The sequence below is a fragment of the Emys orbicularis genome, chromosome 10 (genome assembly GCF_028017835.1).
Source record: "Emys orbicularis isolate rEmyOrb1 chromosome 10, rEmyOrb1.hap1, whole genome shotgun sequence".
Taxonomy (NCBI): domain Eukaryota; kingdom Metazoa; phylum Chordata; order Testudines; family Emydidae; genus Emys; species Emys orbicularis.
In genome coordinates, this window is record NC_088692.1 from 41997704 (window position 1) to 42017325 (window position 19622).

A 19622-nucleotide genomic window follows, 5' to 3' on the forward strand; every position below is an offset into this window, starting at 1 on the left:
TATCCACCCCCGAGAGAGGTTGCAGCTCCATGTTCCCTGCAAATGTGACAGGGACACTCAGCAGTGACCGTGAAGAACCACCTGTGTCCTTAGGGCAGCTCAGAGAAGCCCTATGGCTATGGCAGGGTCAGGTTGGGGCTCAGTTTCTTCCAGCTAAACAAAGGGCATGGGGGACCCATCCAGATACCTTGGCGATGAGCAGTGCTGGAAAATGGGACACACAGGTACATCCCACTGGTCACTCAATGGGGGCTTTGTGGTAACTCCCCTAGCCCAGCTGTTGTGTGATACACCTAGTGGTTACCCTTTGTGGCAGAGACAGGTGGATGTGGTGCCCCAAACCACTGTGCCCTTCTCTCTCAAGCTGTCTGCAGCAGAGGGAAAGGTGGTCTCCATGGGGAGGTGGGGGTGAGGGGCACCCTATCTGTTCTCATTCTAACCCTCTTCTTTCTCTCCCCCTCCCCCCCCCCCCCCGATTGTTGCAGCCCTGTGAATTTCTTGGAGGTGGAGGGCCACCAGGGGCTGGTGGCAGCAGTGTTTGGAATCCTCTTCTCTTCTATTTGTGTGCTGGTGCTGGATACCGACCCCCTGCCTTTCATTGCCAGCTCCTCCCCGCGTAGTCGAGGTAATGCAGGTGGCACTGGGCCATCCCTTTCTGAAGTTCGCGGATGTTTTGCTGTTTCAATCCATTGGGACCCTCAGAAGCCAGGGCTGTCCCCATAGGCTGTCCCAGGTGGGCACAGGGATCTCGTTCAGATCCGGTGCAGGCTTTCCTCTAACTGGGTGATACTCTGAATAACTGTCTACATTTTTTGGCTACTTTTCCCCCCACGCACACATTTGTTTGTTTTAATATTTTAAATGTGTTGGGCCCTCCCTGGCCCTGCCCCTAGGCAACATTTGGCCAATCTATTGCATGTCCTCTTGCACGCAGATCAGTGTGAACATACTCCAGATTTTCAGACAGCGTGTGCTACTGCTAACAATGGACCATTTTACAACTGGGGGAGGAGGGGGCGGGGCTTTGTTGGAAAAGCCAGGGCTGTTGTGACTCAGGCCAAACTTTGTGAAGCAGCCTTGTGCTCTGTCAGGCCCTGCATAGTACTGCCGTTCCATCACTTGCATTAGTACTGGTGGGGCCTGCCGTAGAGACACTGGGAAGCCAGAGCTCCAGTTGATGTGAATGGGAGCTGCAGATGCTGAGTTCCTCTGAAATGAACCAAACAAAACCAACTGGGGCTGGAGGGGAAGCGCCTTGATCTAAAAGGTGAGGGTTCATTTGAGCTTCATATGGCAAAGCGAAGGCATCCCGGCAGTTAAACTTTGCTAAGCGAAGGCAGCACCGCTAAGGTCTCATCCAGTGAGCATTTTGCATGGGGCAGGCTGATGGGAAGCCCTTGTGTGATGGTGGTGCCAAGGGGAAGAGAGGTGCCATCGCTGGCTGTCCCTGCATGCCGTTAGCATGGACTAGATTTCCAGTCTCCAGCTTTGGGTGGCTTAACGTCTCCTCTTAACCCCATATGCAAGTCAAGGGCATCACTTTGCCTATTAATCCTTCTACTGAGAGCTCTGCAATTTTGTTTTTTCTCTCCCCCCACCCTTGTCTAGAGTACTGGAAGATCATGGCTTTACTCTATTACCCTGCCTTCTATTATCCTTTAATTGCATGCGCCACAATCAGACACCGAGCCGGGTACTTCGTAGGCTGCTTGCTCTCCTGGTGCCACTGTGTGGTCCATATCTGGCAGAAAGTGGACTGCCCTCAGTCGCCCAAGGTAAATGCAAACGAGATGCATAACATGGGCATTGTTCTTCCTTCCTGGTCACATCAGCTACTAAAGACACCTCCAGGTAAGTGGAAAGGGAGTGGGGATGAATGGCTGGTGCTTGGAACTGGGAGACTCTCTTTCACGGTGAAGCCTCAAGTCAGGTTCTTCTTGAAGGAGCCGAAGGTGTGCATAAATGTAGTGCAGGCCACATCGGAGCAGAGCCCTTGCAACCTCCTAACCCAATGCAGATGGAAAAAGGCTTTTGGCTACTGCTGCTTTCTGGGTATCTGCAAGCACCTGAGGAACCCTAGACTGTGAATCTGAACTCTTTGGATGGAGGGGAAACAGGAGCAGGAAGTTGTAGTATTCTATGTACTGTGACCTATGTACAGGCTTGTGCTGAAGTATGAAGTGATAACCACACTTATCAGCTGTCCCCTTCTCTCCAGATTTACAGGTATTATTCCCTGCTGTCTTATGTTCCTATTATCCTCTGCCTCATTGTCCTGAGCATTTGGTATCCAGTGCTGCTTGTCAGGAGCTTCACACAGGAGAAACCAGCTGCTAGAGAGGTAATGCACTGCAGCTTCCTGGTGGATCTATGCTATGTTTACTCTAAGAGTCAAAGAAAATATCAATTCCCCCCCCCCCTTATGTTAGTTCCACTCCTGTGCAACAGTTATGTACCAGTTATTGGTTCAAATTTTGATCATGTGTGTGAGCTAATTAATTAGTGAATGAGACTTTAGTGTCTGTGACCAGAGCTGAAGATGTGCCCAACAGAGCAGATGTGGCCATAGAAGAGACAAAAAATGTGGCATGAATCAGACAACTTTCAAGAAATATGCCATTGCCTGTATTTTATGTCTTTTAAAACACATTTTGGAGTGTATTGTCTTACTGGCATGAAATCTGGTCAGTTTTGCAATACTTTAAATGCCATGTGTATACATTTTTTTTCTTAATAGCAGGACTCTCCTGTTTTTATGTGCGAAATAGATCATCCCCATTTTGTAGTGAAAATGCCTGAGGTACTGATCTTGGTTCTCTGAAGTCCATGGTCACTGAATGCTTTTGACTAGTCATCACTCTGCCTGATGGGTTTCTCATATTGTTTCCACATCTGTCTTGCCTTCTACTTAGAGCTTATCTACAGGGAAATTTACTTGCAGTAGTTCCCTTTGTGGACACACTCTTGCTCCTGAATAGCTACTGTGTGACTTTTTAAAATTCACGCACCAAAATAACCTTCCAGTGTAGACAAGCCCTTAGGGTCGAATGGGGCCACCCAAGTTCTCCAATTGTAAGGCACACTTTCCGCATCCAACTTTGCACACTGGGATGATTATCTGTGTGCGCAAACCGAGTGCTTCCGATTGCATCACTTGCTCACATGCTATTTATGTCTGTATCTCGTTTGCAGGCTTAATCAGCTGAGCGGCTAGAAATGGCTGGGTGAAAACCAGAGGCAGGCTCTGCAAAGGTGGCCCTGTGTGTTTCTGTAGGGTTAGGCTTCAGGAACTGACTTAGCTAAACACTACGCTGTGAACAGATCCTCTAGTCCAGGGTTTCTCAAACTTCATTGTATCGCAACCCCCTTCTGACAACAAAAATTACTACATGACCCCAGGAAGGGGGACCAAAGCCTGCGCCCCGCTGCCCCGGGCTCGGGGGCCAAAGCCCAAGCCCTGCCGCCCTGCAGGGCACTGAAACTTGAGGGCTTCAGCCCTGGGCGGTGGGGCTCAGACTTTGGTTTCAGCCCTGAGCCCCAGCAAGTCTAATGCCAGCCCTGGCGACCCCATTAAAACTGGGTTGCAACCCACTTTGGGGTCCTGACCCGCAGTTTGAGAACCACTGCTCTAGTCCAAATTCTGCAAATATTTGATTAGCTTTCCCCCCTGGTATTTCATTACTTCTGGGCTCCAGCTAAGATCAGAAGCTGGAATGGTGGGGAAGAGGCTGTTCTAGGGGAACTTTTGGTTTGCCCAGAAAGCGGAGGAAGTCAATGTCCCCATGAGCTTGCAAACCTAAGGGTGTCAACTGAAAATCAAGCTTTTATATGTTCATTTGAGCCAACCTGCTGAGCCTCTTCACTCAGTTCTGTTGACTCTCCAGTAAACCCTGTCCCGGATTCTGTGTTCGTCACTTCCCACCCACCCACCCCCTACTCTGCGGTTTGCAATCACTTAAGTTACTTTTTAATCATTCTTCCAAGCCAACAAACCTTCCTATTTTATCTCCTCTCTGCTGTCACGGGGGGAGGGATAGCTCAGTGGTTCAAGCATTGGCCTGCTAAACCCAGGGTTGTGAGTTCAATCCTTGAGGGGGCCATTTAGGGAATTGGGGTAAAAATCTGTCTGGGGATTGGTCCTGCTTTGAGCAGGGGGTTGGACTGGATGACTTCTAACCCTAATATTCTAAGATTCTATGGGCCTAGCAGGCAGCCTTCCTCCACATCCAGCATTAGCCCTGTTTGAAAAGACACTGAACTTCCTCTTTCCTTGCAACATCCTGATTGCACCCCAGCCAAGTGTCATGCAAGAAGGATTGGAAGGTGCTCATCTCCCAAGCTTCAGTTATCAATCTTTAATGCATCTGTTCTATTGGTGCTTGGTCACCTCCCAGTATCCTACCCCTTGGAACTCAGCTTCAGTCAGAGTCCCATAATGCTGCCATTTGGTACTTTAGTTGTTCCCACCAATGCCCAAGGTGCTCCTGTCCTTCCCTAGATCTCCCAGAGTAAGAGGAGTGTGGCTGAAGTTCAGTGCATAACAGTGGTGCTTGAACTAGGGGTGCTGCTGCACCCCCTGGCTTGAAGTAGTAATAAAAATCACCAAATACATGATTTCCATAGCTTCTGTCATCAGCATTTCCACTATAAAAATTGTTCCAGCACCTCTGATGCATAACAAACCTCCTGTGATGAGAGCAAAGCAGCTGGCTGTTGTTCAGCAAGGGAAGACTCCCATTTTGAGTTGTCTTGGAATGATCCAGGCTATGGAAGCCATCTGCTGCCATCATTCCAGGCTGCGAGGAAAGAAGGCAATTAGTCTAACTTGTTCTAAATGCCTGCCCCTCCTACTTCAGCATAGGTGCTGTCAATGCTAATTCTTGAACCTTTGCTGGGAGTATTGCCTATTCCCTACCTGCTCCCTCTGGCTGAGCCCCTGCCACTTGCCACCTCTGTATCCCAAGTTCTCCAGGTATCCACGTGTTAGCTGCCAGCTCTTGGCACACTGGCTGTGCCCACGAGTGCCCCAGAGGGCAGCAGGTTTGATGGTTCTGGGTTTTTTTCTTGTTGTATTTGGAGGGAAAGAAAATCTCTCTTCTGTGTAATCTCCTTAGCTCAAAAAGCTTAGGCATCAGTGGGTCCCATTCAGCCCAGAACTGGTGTCTCATTGTTTGCCCCCTAGGTTTTCATGGCAGTAGGGGATAATCCCTTAGGATCAGACAACCTTTGTTTGGAGGATATGGGGGGAAACCTATTTAAAAATGTAATAACACACACTCCCTCCCTGACCCCCAACCCAAAATACAAACAAATCCACACCTTGCAGATTTCTTAGTGTTATACCAAATCCTGGATTTAGTCTAAAGAACCTTCTAGTTCATCTAAATCCTACTCCCAGTGTTTCTCAGCATTGGACTGAGTGTTTTCCTTTTGGTCGGTCTGGTATCAACATGGTCTTCCGGATTGGAGCCTGTTATCCTCACATCTAGATTGATATTTAGGCTCTAGTGAATGAGTCAGTTTTCTTCTGGAGTGATTAACTCAAATGTTTTGTTGCAAAATGGCAATAAAAATTGTTCATCTAAAATGGGGATTGGGTAACACTTCTTGGTGGGGAAGTTTTTATTCCTATAGTTGAATGCAACTGCTTAATGACTCTCTATTTGAAGGAAGATACTAGGGGCACGTCTTCGCTACCCGCCGGATCGGCGGGTAGCAGTCAATCTATTGGGGATCAACTTATCGCGTCTAGTGAAGACGCAATAAAATCGATCCCCGATGGCTCTGCCGTCGACTCCGCTTCCGCCTCTTGCCGCGGTGGATTTCCGGAGTTGACGGCGGAGCGGCAGCGGTCGACTCGCCGCCGTCCTCACAGCCAGGTAAGTCAACCTAAAATACGCAACTTCAGCTACGCTATTCACGTAGCTGAACTTGCATATCTTAGGTCGACATCCACCCCCCCCCGTAGTGTAGACCTAGCCTTAGTGTTGAATGAATTCAATATTGGAGGCTGCCAGTAGATGGTGCAATGCTTTCCCTAAAGAATGTATATAGGGAAGGGTTTTCTTCAGACGGGACAAAAGGGAAGCAAGAATTGGACAAAGATGGAAACCTTTGAGCACAGGGCTACCTATAGGGCCTTTGTAGATAACCACTCTAAGGAGAGAGAACCATAGTGTTGATTCAAGCATCCGACTGTGTCCTGTATCCAAATAACAAGTGGGCTTTTGTGCTGCTTTCTTTAAGGTTGTAGGGAGTGGCTATTATAATGAATACCTGAAGACTATCCTGGCCAAAAGAACACACAAAAGAAGGTACGGCCAAAACAATGCTCTTCCTCTTCTGCAGGAACTCTGCCTGGCTCTAATCCAGTGTTTCTCACTTGCGGGGTTGTGACTCTCTAGGGGGTGGGTCACTAAACGCAATGGGGGGTTATGAGTATGGCTACGTTTTAGTCACAGGTATTTTTAGTAAAAGTCATGGACAGGTCATAGGCAGTAAACAAAAATTCACGGCCCGTCACCTGTCCATGACTTGTACTATATACCCCTGATTAAATCTTTGGGGAGGGGGGTGGCCTGGGGGCACCATGGGTGCTTGGGGGGGGGGTCAGCCCAGGTGGGGGTGCTGGGGAAGAGGAGGGGGGACTAGGGTTGCCAGGCATCAAGTTTTCGACCAGAATGCCTGGTCGAAAAGGGACCCTGGCGGCTCCGTTCAGCACTGCTGACCAGGCCGTTAAAAGCTGGTCGGCGGTGCAGCGGGGCTAAGGCAGGCTCCCTGCCTGCCCTGGCTCCACACAGCTCCCGGAAGTGACGGGCATGTCTGGCTCCTAGGTGCAGGGGCAGCCAGGGAAGCTCCGTGCACTGCCCACACCCTGAACACCGCCTCTGCAGCTCCTGTTGGCTTGGAACCATGGCCAATGGAGTTGCAGGGGCAGCGCCTGTGGGTGCGGGCACTGCGCAGAGCCGCCTGGCCCCTCTGCCTAGGAGCTGGACATGGGAGCAGCATGGAGTCAGGGCAAGGAGGGAGCCTGCCTTAGCCCTGCTGCGCTGCCAACTGGGAGTCACCTGAAGTAAGTGCCGCCTGGCTGGAGCCCGAACCCCCTGCCCCAGGTTGGAACCCCCTCCCGCACCCGAACCCCCACCCCAGGTCAGACCCCCCCTGCACCCCAATGCCCTGCCCCAGCCCGGAGCCCCATCCTGCACCACAAACCCCTCATCCCAGGCCCCACCCCGGAGCCCTCACCCCCTCCCACACCCCAACCCCCTGCCCCAGCCCAGTGAAAGTGAGGGAGAGAGGGGAAGAGCGAGCAACAGCGGGAGGGGGGATGGAGTGAGTAGGGGGAAGGTGTTGGGTTTTGTGCCTCCCTGGAAGTGGTGACATCCCTCAGCTCCTAGGTGGAGGTGCAGCCACACAGCTCTGCGCGCTGCTTCCTCCCCGAGCACCAGCTCCGCAGCTCCCACTGGCCAGGAACCGTGGCCAATGGGAGCTCCGGGGGTGGTCCCTGCAGGCAGAGGCAGCATGCAGAGCCCCGTGGCTGCGCCTCCCTCTAGAAGCTGAGGGATGTCGCCACTTCCGGGGAGCCCCCCGAGGTAAGCGCCGCCCAGATCCCTCACCCCCTCCCGTGCCCCAACCCCAGCCCTGAGCCCCCTACCCAAAATCCTGCTGGGGGGTGTGATGGGCGGTGGCCCGAGATTGCCCCAACAGCAGCCGGTGCTGCTGGCCCAGGGGCCGCCCAAGCTGCTCAGGCAGCCCCCAGGCCAGCTGCACCAGCGGCTGCAGAAGTCATGGATTCCGTGACTTTCCATGACCTCCGTGACAAACTCGCAGCCTTAGTTATGAGACACTGAAAACTTCATTACAGTCTAAAGCAAAGAAAATCTCTCTCTCCCCTCTCCACACACCGTTACCCTCCAACGTCAAGTATTCTGTCACTCTCTCAAAACACACACATTATAGGTGTAAATGTAATCTATACTGGGTTTCATATATGACCATCATGCTGTAGTTCACACAGGAATTCAGGGCAGTCCTATGGCCCATCTCATAGAAGGGTCAGACTAGACGATCCCACTGGTCCCTTCTGACTTTGGATTCCATTACTCTTGTTATCATTGACACTTCTTTACTCTTATACCAAATGTAAGGGCATTTTGACAATTTTGACTTCAAATGAGGGGTGGCTGGCCCAGAAAGGTTGAGAAACGGTGCTCTGAACAGTGCTATTTGCTGCTGTTCAGAAAGGAAGCTGTTCTCGAGTAGCTGTGGAGGTGGTAAGCTCAGGACCACATGCATTGGCCGGGCTGTGCATGGGGAGCCTGGGGCTGGAGTGGCTTGCATGCTACAAGTCAGGACTGAGGTGTATTGGCAGAACTGTGTGTACTAGCTTCATCAGAATTTCCACCCAAGAGGGAAGGCTGTTGGTGCTGATCGATAAGCGTTAAAAACCAAAGCAGTGCTTTTGTTCTGGGACAATGTTTCATACCTGACTCATCGCAATTCTTCCTCTTCCAGCTCCAGGAAAGTAAGTCTCCTCTCGAGGGCCCAGATGTATTTACGTTCTTACATCTACACACCCCAGGAAGGTACCGTATGACAAGATCTTCTAATGTGCTCTTAGGCATATCAGGGTCTCTGGCACCAGACTTCCTCCCATGTGAAGTAACTGTGTTTCTTGGCTCTCTCTCTCAAAGCATCTATGCCGAGGCAGCTGCCATCCTAAATATGCACAACTTCTTAATTTGCATGAACTGTCATCTTTGTGAGAGGAAATTTGGGGCATTGCAAGGAGAGTGCTAACTCCATTGGCATAATATCCTTGTGTCCCAGATTGCATGAAGGTTTCTGTGTCATTAGGCTTCTTCCCTCATGCACTTGTTTAGCAGTTCAGTTGACTGTTGGTGCATCGACAGACGAGTGGATGGGTGGAATCTGGATGCGCTGAGGAAGGCCTGGATGAAACCATAGTGGTGGGGATGCTTTTGAGTGGAAGGAGAGGGGTCAGACAGCTATGAACGGATGTAATGAAACTGGATGGATGGCGAGAGTGACTGACACTGTGAAGGAATGGAAGCCCAGATGGATGCCTTTTGCTAACTTGCCACCCTGCTGCTCGTAAGCCCCAGGCTGGAATTGGTCTCCTGTCTCATATGTCCCCCTATCATTCTGGGATTTCAGGGTTCCAGGTTCCTCTGAAGCTGGTTCTCTCTGTAACCACAGCTGTGATTGCTGTTTACCAGGTAAGCCCGTAGCAATGCCCCTGCTGGGCCCGTGGTTGGCATGACCGCCTGTCCTGTTGTTTCCCATGCCTTACTTACATTCTATGTGAGTGGGGAAGCAAGATGGGCAGCCCCATCCAACTGCCAGGCTTCCCCACCCGTCCCACCCCTTCTGTGGCTTGCCGTGGGCACTGCGAGGGTTCTCCTGGGAGCAAGCAGGATTAACCTCAGTGACAGGCTGCATTGTCCCAAGGGTCACTCCTGCCTGACGGAGCCTGCAGCACCCCTCTGTACTCATTGCTGCTGTCACTGTGCCGTGGCAGGGTGATCAGCTTCAGCAAGGACCAGGCTCTGGTCACAGCCCTGCTTTCCATCTGCAGCAGGGCCAGACGCGGCAGATGCCCACAGCTCTCTCTGTTGGTGTTCATTTGGTGTGCTCCTGCCAGCGCAGTGGGTGAGAGACTGGAACTGAGGACTCCTGCCCTGGCAGCCTCAGGCCAGTCCTAGTTTGCATACCGGACTGGAGTTTTTAACCCTTTTCTTGCTGTCACCTTTCCATTGTGTCTGAGGCTCTGGCACCCACTTCCCCCTTGCTTCTTCCACTCCATGGCAGTGTCCAGGATGTGATCAGCAGCTGCTCTGGGGCGGGAGTTTACCACAGTGGGGGTGGGCAGGTTGTTGGTGTATGTGCATGAGCACACTCCCTTGCACACTGTCTGTAGCGCTCACTAGGCTTTTGGCTCACAGGTGGCCTTGCTGCTGCTCGTCGTCTTCATCCCCAACATTCAGATAGTGAGGGCAGGGATGACGAAGGAAATCACCGTCCTGCTGGTTCAGTTTGGTGTCGTGCCCTCGGAGAACCCGGGCGGTGTCCCTGGAGACATGGAGCGGGAGCTAGACACAGTCAGATACTATCTCTGGTCACTGGAAGGTGAGTCTCTCCAAGTCTGTCAAGCTTGATGCTGAGGGTGCCCATGATCCCAGTCCCGTTTCCCTGCCTAAATCCTGGGCTGTCTGTGTAGAGTCCCAAAGGCCTCTGTCTGGTACAGCATGGACGATGGCAAAGAAAGCTTGAAGGGGGTGTTCAGTCTATATGCCTCTCCTTCCTCCCCCCACTTTACACACTCCTCCATCCTGGAGCTCTCTGCTGAGGCTACCCAAGAAACAGGCCATTTGTCTCTGTGATACTGAAACTTACCCTCAGGATCAAGATGCACCAAAGAATTCCTGACCTCTTAACATTTAAATATCAACTCTTCCCATTCAATTAGCGCAAAGTTGCACAGACCAAAGCAAACTCCCAGCTCCCCAGAGTGAGAGGGCAGCAGCTGCTTGGGTTTGTTTTGTCTATCTCCTTTTAATAAGTAAAAATAACTAACTAAATGGAACTAAGGGCACCAGTCAGTCACTGAGCCATCTGTCCCTGTGTAGCAGGGCGGTGACCATCAGCTAGACTGGCTTGCAAAGCGTTATGTAATGTTTGAAACAGGAGTGTGAGCGCTGTGACTCTTGGGTTCTGTCCCTGCTCCTGAGTGTGTTGCTAATCCCATTGTTTGTGGGTATGCAGGGAGGTGGGGCGTGGTTGGTGCTGGAAGAGAAGTTCCTGGATGTAAGAGATTAAAAGTTCAAAAGTCTGATCCAAAGAAGTCAATGGGAGTCTCTTCATTGACATCATTGGACTGTGGGTCTGCCTTGAGGCCGCAGTTCAGCAAGGTATCAAAGCACATGCCTAGAGAAGCATACGAGGGGTCTCGCTACTCAAGTGCTTAAATGAGGCATGTGCGTAGGTACCTTGCTGAATTGGGGTTCAACAGCTGACCTCATGGGCCCCCCGTGGTAGTGTTGGTGGGAGGGGTTTGATAGGAGAAACTTTCAGACTGGAGTGTAGTCATGGGAATTGGGATGATCTGAAATGCTGCACTGTCCTCTGAGTCTTTCCAAGAGGTTGGTTTGAAATTTGGAGGGGACCTGGTCTTCTGGAAGGATGCCAGGAAAATTAATGTAACAGGACTCTGGTTGCCAGTCACTAGGAGGTGAGTGCCTAATGGTGCTTTGATGCCATTGAAAATTACTCCCACTAACAACTTCTAAAAGGCCCAGAGCATGTTTTTTTGCTGTGATCTGTCTGAAGTCTCTCCTTCGTCTCCCCTCTGATTCATTTCCCCCCAACACACACATGCTTTCCCCTGCTTTCTCTTAGCATTAGGTGCAAAGGTGTGCCATGTGGGCTGGCTCAGTGCAGGGGCTGTATGTCAGTTTGTGGTAATGGGCTCCAATCACAGGGAAACTCTAGAAACTGGAATACTGGGCTGCTGGGAAAGGAGTCTTGGACAGTGAAGAGGATGGCCCAAAGGTTAGGGGAGTAGCCTGGTACTTGGGAGACCCTGGTTCAGTTCTCTCCTCTGCCACATGCTCCCCTATGTGACTTTGGTCAAGTCGCTTAGTCTCTCTTTGCCCCCATTTCCCATCAGTGCAATGGGGATAACAGCTCTGCCTTGCCTCACAGCAGGTTTTGGATGCTAAAGCGTGTGAGATATGGTGGTGATGGAGAGCCAGAGTTGGCCCTGTTTGAAATAGTTTGTGTGCCTCTTTACTCAAGCAGGAGATGTCAGCTTTTTTCCTGACTCTTTCCAGGCCTGGAATTTCTAGGCCTGGTCGCCAAAACTCCCACCAGGCTGCATAGCAGAGTTCTAAAATGTGGATGCTGCTGCAAAAGCAGAGAGATGGAGACATGAAAAGAAAACCCTGGTCTCGTGCCAGCAAACAAAGAGTGCTGTGAATGCCAAGCAGGGAAGGGGGACAAGAGGAGAAATGTATCCACAGTCAGCAATTCCATGCTACAGATGCTATTGTTCAGGGGGACTTTGATATGTGTTGGAATTGAGCAGATGGCTTCTAGAGTGCGGAACTACAAAGCCCTGGTGTGGAGGGGTGGGGGATTAGCTAATTCAAAGCCCCCAACAGGAGGACAGGCAGATGAGCTCTTGGCTCTGTTGCCTCTGGCTAGCATGGTGCCCCCCTTGTTCAGTCAGCCTCTCCTTTATGCACTTAGAACAATGGCAGCACTTCTTTGCAAACAGTGACACATTAAAAATCCTGCTTGCGATTGTCTTCCTGACATCTCTCCCCATCCCAGCACCCCCCCCCCTTTTCAAAGATATTATTACAGCCTGTCATTCCTTTCACACTTCTGCTGGCTGATTTCTACTGTGACATTTTGAAAGCGTCTAACCGTTTTTGTAGACTCGCTAAGTGCTTGGGGAGGGAGTGGGGGTGGGAAGAGTGGCTGACTGGGGTGACTGGTAATGACTATGGAGCCTGTCTCTGGGTGAGTGGTCCTTTAAAGAGAGAGAGGTCCTGCCCCACCTGTAACATTTAGCTCGTCTCTCAGGTGGAGAAAAGAAGTGAAGTCACATGCTGAGTAGGTCACATAGCTAACTCAGGCCAGAGGGTGTGGGGCAGAGACCCAGAGGGAGATTCCAGGTAGCGAGCCCTGGGAGTCACTCACTGCTTGATTTGAAGGGTGAAAAAGACTTGGAGTAGCTGGGCACAGCTTTGAGACTGGGGTGACCGGCTCTTTCGTGTTTGTTTTGGACTTGGATAGCCCAGGAGGGATGGACTCTTGTCTTTAATGACCTAGCTGGAGGCTGTCACTGCAGCCACCAAACCAGGCTGGAAGGCGGGGATGTCTAATCAGGCAGCGGCTAGCTCAAAGCCAGACTGCGTATTGTGGCTGCGGAGTTCTAACCCTAGGGTGACTGTGTGGGTCTGTAGTTATCAGCTGTCATTCCTATCGGGTGGGAGTTCTGTTCCATGATACAAGCTGGCCTGGCCTGGCTCTTTGCACCCCACCCAATCACTGGAGGAGTCGAGCATGTGGGAGGCTGCTGAATGTATCCATGTGATGCACCTGTGAGATAGTGAAATATTCTCCCCATTTTACATGTAGGGAAACTGAGGCACAAAGGTTATGGAAAGTGACGCAAGCAGATCCAGGAACTGAATTCGAGTCCCAGTCCAGTGCCTTAACCACCAGGTGGTTTCTCCAGGTGACAGGCAACCACATCACGCCATCCCATTCCCCTCCTCCAGTTTTAGCAAAGTGGCCGAGGATCGAATGGGCCGTGGATGCTAGTGGAGATCCCTCTGGGGCAGGATGGAAGTGTGCTAACAGGACAGTGCTGGGAAGCCTGATGCTGCCCTTGCATATGTTGCAGTGACTGCATAAACAGAGCCAGAAGTCATCCAGTTCTGCCCCTCTGGCACCTTTCACTAGAGATGCAGCAATGAAAATGCCACAATAAACTTGTAAATTAGTGTCAGGGAGATGTGTGGGGGAAGGTCCATTGAATGGTGGGCAGTGGCTGGGTGCAGTTCTGGATCTAGCACAATCCATTTTATTGCTCTGGTTCAAATGACAGCTGTCCCTGTCTGCTCCCCTACAGTGTGCTATGTCTGCTCCCTTGTGCTCTCCTGCCTGCTCACCTTCTCCATGCTGATGAGATCCCTGGTGATGCACAGGTGAGAGCCTGTTTCTGACTCTCTGTTCCCAAGCCTCACCATGGTGGACCAGAGAGAGCTTTCCAAGTCTCCCCCACCCTGTCCCCTGTCTGACCTCTCCCTGGGTAGCGGAACGTGGGGAGACTGGGCCTATGGGTGGAGTGAGGGACTCTCACATACTCTCCTTCATACTAGCTTTGTTGCTTACCCATCTGCTCTGAACACCTTCAGGGATTAGGATAACCCCGGTCATGGAACCAAAATGCCCCCCCTACACACACCTTTCCCATGCTGCCTTTGGATGCATAAAAGGTCTATCTGGCCTCTCTTTCCACAGGGCCAATCTGAAGGCTCTGTACCGAGGGGATGTCCTAGATGTCTTCTACCGTGCCCGGATGCTCTGCCCTTCCCAACAGGCTCTGGTCTGTTGGATGAGCTTTGCCAGCTTCCAGACTGCATTCGCCTGCTTGGGTAACTCCTCCTCAAAGAGGAACCAAACACTCTGTTGGTCCTTAGGCCTAAGAGATGGTGTCATGCGCTGGGGCTTTGGAGGGAAGAGTCGAATTGTCACAGGCTCTAGGTAAACGCTCAGGCGTAGTTGAGATATGCAGGGTCAGCTCCTCAGCTGGTTCAATCGGCAGAGCTCCACTCACAGTCAATGGAACTGCCAGGATTGACCCCAACTGCAGCACTCAGGAAGCACCACACCAGGATACGGAAATGGAAATAGTTTGGTTTGTCAGTAAAAGTGGAACCTTCCACGGAAGACGGATCCTTTTGTTTAAAATTCCCCCAAATCTTGTTTAGTAGGCCTGGATACCTCTCTGATGGAAAATCTTTTGAGCAGCCCTGGTTAATAGATGTCATGAGCATGTTCCAGACATAAGTAGGGTATGTTTATAGATGGCATTAAGCCTATCGGAAGAAGCTACACATACACCTCTACCTCGATATAATGCGACCCGATATAACACTAATTCGGATATAACGCGTTAAAGCAGTGCTCCGGGGGGGAAGGGCGGGGCGGGGCTCCGGTGGATCAAAGCAAGTTCAATATAATGCGGTTTCACCTATAACGCGGTAAGATTTTTTTGGCTCCCGAGGACAGCGTTATATCGAGGTAGAGGTGTAGTTATGACCCCTTGGAAAATCCAACAGACTTAGTAACCCTGTACTAAACCCCTATTAACCTTTGATAAATGGAACAGAAACAAAGGTTGACCATAATGGGCAGGCACTAATTGACCCTTTTGGCTATTTCAGCAGTGAGACCAAGGGCTGCATTGGCCATGGAGCCTGAACTCCCTTCCCACCACCCAAAAGTAGCCTTCTGAGTCATAGAACATCAGGGTTGGAAGGTACCTCAGGTGGTCATCTAGTCCAACCCCCTGCTCAAAGCAGTCCCAATCACCAACTATATATATTTTTTTTTGCCCCAGATCCCTAAATGGTCCTCCTCAAGGATTGAACTCACAACCCTGGGTTTATAGCAGGCCAATACTCAAACCACTAAGCTATCCCTCCCCCCAGGATGGGCTGGGTTGCAGATGTGGAAGGGGAAGCTTGCCCAGTCTCTGCCTGGTAGATAAGTGGTGGGCTTCAGTCTGCAGGGCTGTCAAGCTGCACTTTCCCTAGTAGTGAAGTGGCAGGCCTGTAGCCCTCATGATCCGGGGGGGCAGATTGCCTTAGGGATCCTGAAAGAACATACGAGTCACACATCCTGATGCTGGGAATGTGACGCTTTTCTGAACTCCTAGTTTTAAAATCCTTACATTGGTGAGCTGAATGAATTAGCAGTGTGGTGTACGGTCTCCAGCTGCTCACCTCTTAGATCAGGTTAAATGAATCATTGGTCCTGTGGACCCTACTGGTCTTGGTGTGATTGTTATTAGAAATCACAGTTCCAGACTCCAGAGCTGGCTCTTCTCAGTGTGACTAATGAGCCACATGGTAAGAAAATGCTGATCCCCCAATTAAATCCATTAATGAATTGTGTGTGTGTGAGAACATGACAGAGTAGACCTAGTAAGTTAACACATAGGTGGGAGGGGAAGTAACAGGTTGCCAATGCAATTAGGTTGAGGTTTGTTTTTTTTTAAAGCAGCGTAAAGGAGTTAGGTGCATGAGGTGTGAGACTTACAAAAGCATGTAGGTGATTTAGGGGCCAATTCCCATTGATTTTCAATTATTTAGATTTTCAATTATTTAGATTTAATAGCAACAGAGTGCCTAACTCATTTAGGCTACTTGGAAATAACCCCCGTCTAGATGTGTAGTGTGTAAAGCCAGGCGAACTCCAGGCATCTCCCAGAGCAGAGGTGCAACCACATAAGGAAAAGGAGGTGGGCCTTGGAATAATGGTGCAGCTTTGAGGAATGTTAATGAGAGAGTAAATAGGGTTAGAGGAAATGTCTGTCTTAACACCATCAGTGGTGGTGTGCCCACTTACTAGAGACTGATAGTGACTCCTCCACCATTCTCCTGGCAATTTTTTACCCCTTCCACTGTGGCTGATGCTCTGTCTCTCAAAGGTCTCCTCACCCAGCAAGTGATTTTCTTTGTCTGCACCGTGGGCTTCACCTTCCTAGTGGTCATTCCACTCCAGTCAGGCACAAATATGCATCTGTTTAAAATCCTGGAGAACATGTGGTAAGTGCTCTTCAGACCCAGCAGGCAGCACTGGGGAGCTCTGGGCTAAGGAGATGGGGAATGGGATACTCAGTCAAGTCACAAAATGACCTCTGGTGGGCAAGTGATAAAGACAAAGTAACCAGCTGCCCTTGAAGAAACAAACTTCACAGCCCAGCTGCATCATGTCAGGATGTTCCATCCAAACATCATTGCGATTCTGCATCCTGATGCAATGCCATGGGGGGGGCAGGTATATTTGGGGCTCTTCAATTGCCCTTCTGTACAACAGGACCAGCTCTGGCACAGTTGGGGTTGTCCCATGGATTTGGGACAGGTGGCAACCCTAGAGCTGCATCTTCCAGCTGCAGACATGGACCCCAGGCTAAAGGAAAGATTATTCCACCATCCTGATTATTACCCTGTGTAGCTCCCTCCTTGTGCAGGAGGCATTGCACACCCATTAGACTGACTTGTCCAGTGCCCAGTGTTTCTGAAAATCGGGCCCTTGCTGCCTGCTGAAGGAGTGGGCTACAATTCTCATGCAGCCATGACCAACTGTGTGTTTTGGGGACCTCACATAGAGGCTGTTGAGAGACTGGCCTGGCCTGGCAAGCAGGGCTCCAGATCTGAAGCTTCCCAAAGTCTGTTTTTCAGGGCTGCTCTGGTCCTGGGGCTTGGTTTGGGCCTAACACTGGCTGCATTGACCCTGATATTTATGGATGCTTTTAATGGCCTGGTGGTCTGAGTTCTCTTCCTTCTCCTCCCCACCCACATTCTCTGCCAAATCAGGACCATCATGGCAAACCATCAAAATATGGTTTGGGTTTCCCTTAGCGCTAAGCATTGATTCACCCTCCAGTGGCAGGTGCTATGGAATAATACTGGGCAGACAAGTCAGCACAGGCCAGACTGTGCTGTGAAGCTCTGAGCATCAAGGCTGCCCTGTTCCCAGGAGCTCCTAAGGGGTAGCAGCATGGTTGCCCTCCCTAGGGCAGGCTAATCCCACTGTGAGGGAGCTGTAATTCATTCACCCTTGTTCCCCAGAGGACTCTGGCAAGTGGCAATTTCTGTGCTCTCATAATCGTAGGGGCTGCAAATTGTCTAGCCCCTGAGCACATGTGCTGGGCTCCTTCTGCCTCTCCTGCCCCCCATTTGGCTCCTCTAGGCCATACCATAACCTGGCCCAAACATTCAGATCATCTGCTCTAGGAACAACTGACAGGCAAACCCACTGACTGGAATCTGCCTCTTCCTTGTCTTCTCCCTTGCCCAGGCCCTTCTGGCTGACGCTGGTGCTTTCTGTGGTCGTGCAGAACTTGCTTGCTCATTTCCACTTCCTAGAGAAACACCACCTGCAGAAGGAGCTGACCAACAGGTGAAGGGGTGCTGAGAAGCTAAACATGCACACTGCTTTGTCTCTGGTCTCAGGGGCTGTAGGACACCTAGTCTGGGTTTGGTGCACGTGGCTTTGAACAAACCTGTATGCCGGGTGACATGGGGCTGAACTGTATGAAATACCAGAGCTGAATCTGAGCTTCCAGTTCCCCCAAGCCTGCCTCACCTTGTGTTCACCACAAGGCTTGAGAGCTCTCCTGGTCTCACAGTGAGCCCATGAGGGCCATGAGGCAGTGCCGTCCATCCAAGGACCCCCACATCTCCAGCACTGGTGAAGCTTCCCAACACTCTGTCAGAGGGGATGGTAACTGCTGAGGTGGAGCCAGTGGATGAACCTCAAACCAAGTCTCAGGATGCCTAGGACTGTGTGATCACCACTCCAAAGTCTTGCCTTTCCAGTAAAGAACAAATGGGGTGTAATCAGGCATGGACTCACCCCTGCGGCGCCTCCTGCTGGTCATCTCGGGAATTAGCTCACCCAGCATCCAGAGCACCTTCTGCAGGCCAGGTGTCCCACCTGTCTCTGGCCCCCGTGTCCCTCCCAGACCCCGGTGCCCTTGGCTTGGGTGCTGCCCCCCTGGCAGTACCCCACTCTCTCTGGGTCTCCCCACCCAGGGGAACCCCCACCCCCTATCCCAATGTCACCTCAGTCGTGGCTACTGCCAGTCACCATCTAGCCCCCACGCCCTGGGGCAGACTGCAGTCTATCAGCCAATCATCACAGGCAACAAGGGGTTTGGACTGGCTGCCTTTACCCACCCTCAGGTTGCCCCTCTGCAACCCCAATACCTATGTGGGCCTAGGACCAGGCCCTGCAGCCTGGGGAGTTGCTGGCCTGGGGCTTCCCAGCCCTGCCTCACTCTATGTCCCCAGTGAGTTCCCTGCAGTCAGGCCTGTCTCTCTCTCCTGTCAGAGGGAGACTCCTCAGCTTCTGGCTACCCTGGCCTTCTTATAAGGCTGAGTGGCTCAGTTTTGGGGAAGTGGCTGCAGCTGCAGCCACTTCCCCAATCAGCTGGGGTTTGGCTCCTTTTTACAGCCCCAGCCCTCTGCAGGGCTTTTCCAACCCCTTCAGGGCTGGAGCGGGCGTTCACCCTGCTACATGGGGATTTCATCTATTCCTGAGATATTAGGGCGAGCAGGGACCATTGATTGTCTGGTCTGGTCCCCTGCAGAACACAGGTCAGAGAACTCATGTAGTGAGCCCAAGACATTACCCGAGCACAGTGGCCAACAACCCTTCTCTCCCCAAAACCAGGTCTAACTTCCCAGCATGCCTGTGAGCTCTGGCTAGCCTCCTAAAAGCTGCTGTGTTTGTCTTTGTGGTCACTGATAGAAAGTCTGTAAAGTCCTCTGAGATGCCTGGAGGACCAAAGGGGCTGCAGAAGCTCCACTGCCAGCCTCCTTCAGCTTCCCCAAGCAGTCTGGCAGTGTGGAAACCTTGGGGAGGGATAGCAGGCTGTATGCCGGACTAACACTGGGCATCACTACTGCAGTGAGTGGCTCTTTGTCAGGGTGGAGTGGGCTCCTTGGCCTCCTGGCCCTATTGTTTCATCTCTGCCTCATTGCTCCAGGCGAGCTCTCTGCATCATGACCTACCTGCTCTTCCCCATCAACGTCCTGGTGGGGGTCCTGGCTGGGGTCTGGAGAATGGTCATTTCTGCACTTTACAACGCTGTCCATTTCTGCCAGCTGGACATCAGTCTGCTGAATCGGGGCGTCGAGGCCTTCGATCCAGGTAAAGGACACGATAGCCCCCTCCTGGAGCCAACATACACTGCTCCTCCATGTCCTGGCATTTACCCACGGTGGGCATTCCTCCCCTGGGCCCAATGTTGTAAATCCAATGGGGTGCTCCTGGAGAATATGGCTCTGACAGGA

General features: G+C 51.4%; 1 protein-coding gene across 1 annotated transcript in view; it reads left to right on the forward strand.

Annotated features, from left to right (window-relative positions):
• The window catches only part of STRA6 (signaling receptor and transporter of retinol STRA6), a 41108-nt gene that overhangs the window by 19970 nt on the left and 1516 nt on the right, over positions 1–19622 (forward strand). The window contains exons 4-16 of the mRNA XM_065412237.1: positions 486–625; positions 1609–1775; positions 2219–2341; positions 5670–5879; positions 6247–6314; positions 8515–8585; positions 9178–9239; positions 9966–10149; positions 13664–13739; positions 14056–14189; positions 16250–16367; positions 17623–17724; positions 19316–19479. Of these exons, the coding sequence (XP_065268309.1) occupies positions 486–625; positions 1609–1775; positions 2219–2341; positions 5670–5879; positions 6247–6314; positions 8515–8585; positions 9178–9239; positions 9966–10149; positions 13664–13739; positions 14056–14189; positions 16250–16367; positions 17623–17724; positions 19316–19479 (1619 nt within the window). The remainder of the gene's footprint in view (positions 1–485; positions 626–1608; positions 1776–2218; positions 2342–5669; positions 5880–6246; positions 6315–8514; positions 8586–9177; positions 9240–9965; positions 10150–13663; positions 13740–14055; positions 14190–16249; positions 16368–17622; positions 17725–19315; positions 19480–19622) is intronic.